This window comes from Phyllopteryx taeniolatus, chromosome 5 (assembly GCF_024500385.1).
Source record: "Phyllopteryx taeniolatus isolate TA_2022b chromosome 5, UOR_Ptae_1.2, whole genome shotgun sequence".
Taxonomy (NCBI): domain Eukaryota; kingdom Metazoa; phylum Chordata; class Actinopteri; order Syngnathiformes; family Syngnathidae; genus Phyllopteryx; species Phyllopteryx taeniolatus.
In genome coordinates this window covers 8,285,929-8,293,990 of record NC_084506.1, presented here as the reverse complement: position 1 = coordinate 8,293,990, position 8,062 = coordinate 8,285,929, and the positions used below count along the sequence as shown (strand labels likewise).

The 8,062-nt window shown below is 41.2% G+C and overlaps 2 protein-coding genes across 2 annotated transcripts; one reads left to right on the top strand and one right to left on the bottom strand.

Moving 5' to 3' along the window:
- The first annotated feature begins 730 nt into the window (after positions 1-730).
- zgc:112052 (protein C19orf12 homolog) lies at positions 731-5,459 on the top strand. The gene is made up of 3 exons (XM_061773343.1): positions 731-2,199; positions 2,788-2,950; positions 3,065-5,459. Exons 2-3 carry the CDS (start codon positions 2,791-2,793, stop codon positions 3,328-3,330), a joined length of 426 nt encoding a protein of 141 aa, XP_061629327.1. The 5' UTR covers positions 731-2,199; positions 2,788-2,790; the 3' UTR covers positions 3,331-5,459.
- Positions 5,460-5,715: 256 nt separating this feature from the next.
- On the bottom strand, positions 5,716-7,934 carry LOC133477946 (cytochrome b-c1 complex subunit Rieske, mitochondrial). Its single transcript, XM_061773342.1, has 2 exons — positions 7,727-7,934; positions 5,716-6,451 (listed from the first exon to the last, which is right to left on the bottom strand). The coding sequence occupies exons 1-2, from the start codon at positions 7,836-7,838 to the stop codon at positions 5,844-5,846; spliced, it is 720 nt and encodes a 239-aa protein (XP_061629326.1). The 5' UTR covers positions 7,839-7,934; the 3' UTR covers positions 5,716-5,843.
- Between the last annotated feature and the right edge of the window lie 128 nt (positions 7,935-8,062).

Genomic DNA, 8,062 nt, shown 5'->3' with positions numbered 1-8,062 from the left:
GCATCATAGCAAGCTAACCATGAGTGGTTGATCTTCTACCCTGGTAAAAGAAGAAAGATGTATGATTGTATGGATGCTATGTCCTATAGTATATATACTAGGGCTGTCCAAACCTTTTTGTTTGAGGGCCGCATTCAGAAAAATCAGTCAGATTCAAGGGCCACTTTGACTTTAATTCATCAAACGCACTAAAATTTATCATATCAGGCAATTATATATTGTTTGTATCGTGTAGTTATTGTGAAAAAAATGCTACACCACAGCTTTCTGTTAAAGGTGATACAACAAATAGTTCAGGATATTTCAAGCTATTGGGGTGGCCAGAGGCCCTGTATTCCACTAGAATAAATCCGCACCTGCACTGAACAGTAGCCGAATCCTATCTCCACATTGAGAACCAAAACAAGAGCAATCTGTAGTACGATGACTATTTTAAAGCAGTTACTTAAGGATCATTAATTAAGGACCTTGACACAGCAGAAAGTGGAAGAAACCTTTTTTAGTTCTAAAAATTAACTATCTTTATTCACCACAGCATTATGACATTATTATTTTTTTTTTACTATTTTAGCTATAAATACTTTATTTGCATCTTTGTATATCTAGAAAAGCTCTACAGTGTACAGTATAAAACCAAAAAATTAGGAGTGGTGGCGGCACCCATTTTTTGACACCCACACTTCTCACACTTACCAACTCCACTCTTTTTATTTTAACTAGCATTGCGGGCCATGTAAAATGTAATTCTAAGTATATGTCAGCAATGACATTTATGTACAGCAGTGCAGCGAGGAATGCAATGATCTCTACATTGGAGAAACTAAGCAGCCATTGCACAGGCACATGGCGCAATATCAGCGGGCGGCTTCTTTAGGTCCAGAGTTAGCAGTTCATTTGTATCTCAAGAAGAAGGGACATTCCTTCGAGGACAACGACATCCCAATTCTGGGTAGGGAGGACCGTTGGTTTGAAAGAGATGTACAAAAAGCCATTGATTTTAAACAAGAGAAGCCATCTCTAGGTCACTGATGGTGTAGTGGTACACTCGCCTGACTTTGGTGCAGGCAGCGTGGGTTCAGTTCCCACTCAGTGACGGTATGAGTGCGAATGGTTGTCCGTGTCTATATGTGACCTGCTGGCGACCAGTTCAGGGTGTAGACTGCCTTTTGCCCGAAGTCAGCTGGGATAGACTCCAGCGCCCCGCGACCCTAACCAGGATAAGCGGTGTTGAAAATGGTGGATGGAAGCCATCTCTGAACACAGAAGGATGTTTGAGGTTTCACCGATCATCTGCATATAACAATGTTCTGAGATCCCTCCCCGAAAGATTGCCGCATTCTACGGGAAGAGTGGCCCGAACGAGCTGTTTTGCCACAAGGCGAGTGAAGACCAAATGGTGTGCAGGACGGTCGTTTCACTAACAGAGCCATAAGACCATTTCTTGGAGCTCAATTTGCCTGAATTTGGTATTTTACAAAGATGTCATTTTATAAAATTGTATTTATTATGTTTTAGATTAAGTGATATTGTTCAGCAATGTCTGAATTTGCACATTCATATTTTTAGTTTTTTTTTTAAATTTAATTTGACGTTCCTCGTCTGATTTAAAAAATAAATCAGCAGTTACTCACTTGTTACTCAGTACTTGAGTAGTTTTCTTTACTGAGTACTTTCTCACTTTACCCAAGTAATTATTTGGACTACTTTTAAGTTTTACTTGAGTCATATTATTCAAAAGTAACAGTACTATTACTTGAGTACAATATTTGGCTTCTCTTCTCACCTCTGGTAATAGCTATTTTTAATGTAATTACAGATCAAAGTATATTGAAACGTGTTTTTCCCCCAATTATCTTAGCCAGTCGGTGTGAATGGTTGTTTGTTTACGTGCCCTGTGATTGGCTGGCAACCAGTTCAGGGTGGACCCCGCCTCTCGCCCGAATACCGTGACCCTAGTGAGGAGAAGCAGTTCAGATAATGGATGGATAGTCACACTGAACAGATCTTCAACTGAACTGAGTGATTTTTATTTATTTTATTTTCCCGCGATCAATGCAGCCTGACAGTTAAGTTCAGTCATTTCTCAGCTTCCGCGCCACGTGACCATCCACTTCCGTCTCTCTTCTCGCCACTCACGGCGAACGGCGAGGCTACAGGACATTTAAATTCGATATTAATGACAAACTCATAATACAAAAGGTACAGTATGCACCGATTCGAAATTTCATGTGGTAGATATTTTTTTCATTTGGCCAGACGTGTCTCCGCCACAACTGTTTCACTATCGTTTAAACAATTGCCGATCTTGCATTCGTATTCCGTGCTTTATCGTAATAGGTGAATTGTTTATGTTACTGCCTTTTATCAGGTAAAATCATCATCTCATCACAGGATTTGGCATTTCCCTGTCCCGGTTAACCGACTCAAATGTAACGCTATAATAATGTAATGTTTTAATTTTTTTAACTAGTGTCCTGTCTTGTGTTTATTTTTCCTCTCTATCCTCTCAGTCTGTCCTGAGATCAATCTGTCCGACTGCATTTATGATAACTAAATTGTTCCTGCAGCATGAAAAAAATAAAATAAATAAACTATACAAAAAAAAAAAGTAATTCTTGAAAAAGAATCCCCAGAATGTTATCCAGATGTCCATTGCTCTAATGATCACTGAATATAAATGTGATGTTGTGAAGCTAAACACTGTAGCTTGCATTACTTACTACGCATTTGAAAGTTTGTTTCAAAGTAGATTACAGTGTATGACTTTCCAACATTTCCATAACGCAGAGAATGTGTCATCGGCTTGAAGATATTATGAAGCTGTGCTGTGAGTTATCTGCTGATAAGCAGATCCAGACCACAGTGAAGGGTTCCAGCAAGGGTGCAGCAACAGCTGGAGGCCTGGCCTTTGCTGGTGGCTTGGTTGGGGGTCCTCTTGGTATTGCAGTAGGTATGCAACATATGCTGTTACTTATTGAAATGGGTAATGTTGTAACTGCCATATATTGCACTATGCAACACATGCAGTAGTATAATACAATGGATGAACCATGACTCTCTTCAGGCGGTGCTGTCGGAGGCCTTCTTGGCTGTTGGCTGACCAGTGGTCAGTTCAAACCTCTTCCTCAGGTCATTATGGAGCTCAGTCCTCAGCAACAGCAGAAGTTGTACGCTGACCTGATTGCCATCCTTGGGGACATTCAGTGGACTGATGTGGCGCAGCTCACTGCTCTTGTCATGAGCAACAGTAGTCTGAAGCAGCAGCTCACGGCGGCCCTTCTTGGCTATGTCACCAAGGAGCTCCAAGCAAATGTGCACTATGTGGATTAGTGTGCGAGTCCTCAGGCTCCACACCCTGACTGTTTGAAAAGGACATGACTTTTAGTGTCTGCACATACAGAGGCTTCGAAATGCTTTCCAGAAACAACAGTAGAGATACCATTTTATACTGATGACACATTTATTTCAATTTAATCAGCTCTCTGGCATTGCATTTTATTTATTTATTTATTCATCCATTCATCCATCTTCTGTACCGTTTATCCTCACTAGTTCCGCAAGTGTGCTGCCGGCCATCTCATGACTCTGGGTGAGAGGCGGCGTACATCCTGAACTGGTCACCAGCCAATCGGAGGGCACATGTAGACAGACAACCATTCGCACTGACATTCACACCTATGGCTGCTTAAGTGCCTGGGGAGTACTGTATTTTCACGACCATAAGGCGCACTTAAAAGTCTTAAATTTTCTCCAAAATGGACATGGCGCCTTATAATCCGGCGCGCCTTATGTGTGCACCGAGTTCCAACATCTATGGTCTGTTGGTGCATTTGCTCTCAAGCTGATGTTTTAAACTTTTTTTTTTTTTTACCTATATTCTTTCTGCCGGTGTCTTGAACCAGAGTCCCCACAGTGGCAGGTGATGATCTCAACCACTTGGCCTACGGCTGCTCCCCGCTAAGATTATCACCACTAAATCCCCATCCTCATTGTTTTCAGTTTTATCTCATTGTGACTTTACTTTTAATAGAATAGAACTTTCACTGTTACACTTATATCACTCTTGTAAACACTGAATGCTTTCATTGTTGAAAAGGAAGCCATGTCCACATTATGAGTTGATAGTGTTGTCTGTACTAGTTTAATGAGAAATTTCATCCATCATCCTCTGATGTTGCTAACGAGGTAACCAACATATTAGAAATTGCTCTCAGTACGATGCATTGCAGTTTTACACCATTGTAAACTACAAACTTAACTTTATACATTGAATAAGTTAATACCTGTAGCCTTCCATCCATCCATTCTCTGTACACTAACTCTCAGTAGGGTCACGGGTGTGCTGGAGCCTATCCCAGTTGACTTTGGTTGAGAGGCGGTGTACACCCTGAACTGGTCGCCAGTCAATAACAGGGCAAAAATAGACAAAGAACCATTCACATTCAAATTGCCAACAAAGGGCAATTTAACATCTTCAATTAACCTACCATGTATGTTTTTGGGATGTGGGAGGAAACCGGAGTAACCTAGAGAAATACTACGCAGGCACGGTGATCAAATGAAAATGCCACACAGGAAGGCCGCAGCCCGGATTTGAACCCACGACCTCGACAAGGCGGACACGCTAACCAGTCGGGCACTGCTCCACCATACCTGTGTCCAATGTGATTTAAAATTGAGCATTAATATCTTTGGAAAGGCAGATGTTTTGATACACTTCTTGTATGAGACATTAGTTTGCAAGTAATCAGCTTTTCTTCTCATAAAAGTTTGTGAAACAGGTTCACAATTTAGCCAACTTGTTTGTCAAAAAACCTGGCATTTATTTCTGTATGATTATCGAACATGGTGGACGACTGGTCAGCACATCTGCCTCACAGCTCTGAGTTCATGGGTTCAATTTGGCCTCCCTGTGTGGAATTTGCATGTTCTCCCTGTGCCTGCGTGGGTTTTCGCCTGGTATGCCGGTTTCCTCCCACATTCCAAAAACATGCATGGTAAGTTCATTGAAGACTAAATTGCCCATAGGTGTGAATGTGAGTGCGAATGGTTGTTTGTCTATCTGTGCCCTGCGATTGGCTGGGGACCAGTTCCCCGCATCTTACCCAAAGTCAGCTGGGATAGGGGCCAGCACATCCTTCGCCCTAGTGAGAATAAAAATCACTATGAAAATGGATGGATAGCTAACATATCCATTGCAGTGGTGAGTGGTCAAAGCCACAAAGGCATTCTTCACTCCTCACTATGAGAAGTGCTGACCTACATTTACAACCTCAATTCTAAAGTTTGTTCCATGAAATTGCATAAATGTATTACCAAAAGTTTATTACTTTTTTTTTGGTCCAATCAAGAGTTCAGCCTCCATGTGCTGCCATGTCAATCTAATGTGCCCAGTGATGGCCGATGTAACTTAGCAATTGGACTCTTTGACCAATTAAATTTCCAATTTCTTCAAGCGAGCTGGGCTCAATGTCACCATTTTTCCAATCCTATTCTGCATACATTAACACATTAAATAATCAGCATCTATGGTAATAGATTTTATTGCTGCCTTATTAGATAACTATTGATTCTGAACTGCTCCAGAGATGAATTAAGTAAGGTAAGTTCCAGCTGAAGGCTTAGGTACCAAATGCATGATCTGTTGAAACTAAAAGTAGTGAGAAATGGCAGACCATCAGTGTGAAAGGATGAAAAATAAAACCTGCAACCATATTGTAGGAAACAGGTTTTTATTGATAATTAAATAGACCATTTTCACCTCCACCTTGTACATAGAGCCATTTTTCCAACATATACTACAGTAGGAGATAGACTTTTAAGATACAATAGCGCTCTAATATTTATCCCACAATAACGGTGTCATCTTGGAACTCGTAGTAGGGAACCTCCAGGTTAAGAGGAGCCGGCCCCTTTCTAATTCTTCCTGAAGCATCGTAGTGGGATCCATGGCAAGGACAGTAGTAGCCGCCATAGTCACCCGCGTTAGCAATAGGCACACATCCCAGGTGAGTGCACACACCAAGGACGATAACCCAGCTAGGGTTGACAAATCTATCCTTGTCGTGCTGGGGATCGCGGAGCTCAGCGAGATTCACAGCCTCCTCTGCTGCAATTTCCTTCTCTGTGCGATGACGGACAAACAGAGGTTTCCCTCTCCACTTGAAGGTCATGTTTTTGCCCTCTGGAATCTCACCCAGCTTGATCTCAATCTTGGACAAGGCCAGGACGTCAGCCGAAGCACTCATGGAGGAGACAAATTGGCTGACCACCGTTTTGGCTGCATAGACGCTAACCACAGCGGTGGCCCCGGTGAACAAGTAGGAGAAGGCCCTCCTCACCTCGCTGCTGTCCTGAGAGGACTTGTTCGGGTCGATGACTTCGGGACGGCGGTAATCTGTGAAGTCAGGGATCTTGATGTCTGTATGGGCGAGTCGGATTCCTCCAGCAGCTAAAAGGAGATCATCAAATAAATAGTCAGACCCAGACATACAAGTTCAAGGTAATGCATTCACAAACATTTAAATGTAATAATTGAAAAAGCAATCAGATAAATATTGAATCGAGTGCAGAATCTTTCATTCATTGATGGGAAGCTGACTATGTTTCCTTTGAAAAATGCAATTTTTTTATTACTGTACATCATTTATTATTACATTATTATTATTACAATTATTCATGCTCGTTTCACAGTAAAATATGAAAATCACAAGAATGATTGTCAGAAAGGGATGCAACAGTTTATGGTTTACTGATAAACAGCAATCATTTCAGACTACTAGTATTACTATCTCAAATTTGGATTGTTTATATCGTATATAGTGTCTTGAGTATATTGTCTTACGGGTTCTACCATTCAGTGCATGCAGCAACACACAAAAGGAGAGAAGTAGACACGGACAATAGAATAGAAGAGGACATCAGAGGCATGTCCCCAATGCTATATAATATGGGTGAAGGCCATCCAGATGACTTGATTGTTTTATATTTATGGCCTAGAAGTGTCTTTCACGCATGCATTTACTGTAACTATGACATTACTTTTGCATTAGCGTAGTTAAGTGATACATTGTAGACAGCATGCTTAGTTACTGCCATACTGTTTGTCTTATAGTTCCTCTAGGCCCCTAAAATACTGTAACACTGACTTTTCCACTGCATCGGTGGTTTAAACATACAAATTCGGTTGATGTCTCCGCCGTCAGAATGGAAGTCCTTCATAAACTGAAGAACCCTGTCTATGAATTCAACATTTTGTAAAACACTCCATTGTGAACTTCGTCTATTTGAATTAAATGTAATGCAGTCATTTCTGACTATTCTGTCAACACAATGCTTAGATTTATCTCGGTTGTGCTATGTACTTTTCTTACCTAGCATAGTTTGTTTATCAGTCGGCCCTCACCCTTTATTTTCGAGATCGTCCTTGAGTGTGTGGTGGTTGGTTTTTCCAGCTCGAATATCTCCATTATCCAAGCAGCTCAAACATTAATTTGGCCATGTCTATATTACTATATTACGGGTGTGGACGTGCAAACCTGTCTATAACGTTAGCTACGACGAATTAGCTAAGAAAAATGTTTTTGACTCAAGGACAAACCTATACACGACCAAGTTACAACTAAAATTATTACAAGTCCACTTTGTGGTTATATTGTTGCATTGATAACATGCCGACGGCGTCAGTTTGTATTGTTAGGCAAAGGAAGGCCCCGTCGTATCTTACCAGAAACAGGAACCAAGTCCTTTGCGCCAGGTAACGCCACACATTTGACGGATTGCTTTGTTCCCCGCAACACTGGGGCAAGAGCCCCAAAACGACCAGCAAATGTCATCATTTTCGCTAGATAAAAAAAACCCTCACCCCGTAGTTGGGGACACGACCTTGCATATACAAATCTTCCGCGTACTGCTGTGTTCTGACACTATAGAAACACTTTCCTTCTTGAAGGTTCCGCCTCAAAATATGTCCGATCTGTCCTGTTTCAATTCCCATGTCAAAATATTTTGTAGATTATACAGAGATTTCTAAGAGAAAAACATAAAATAAATAGTTTCACAC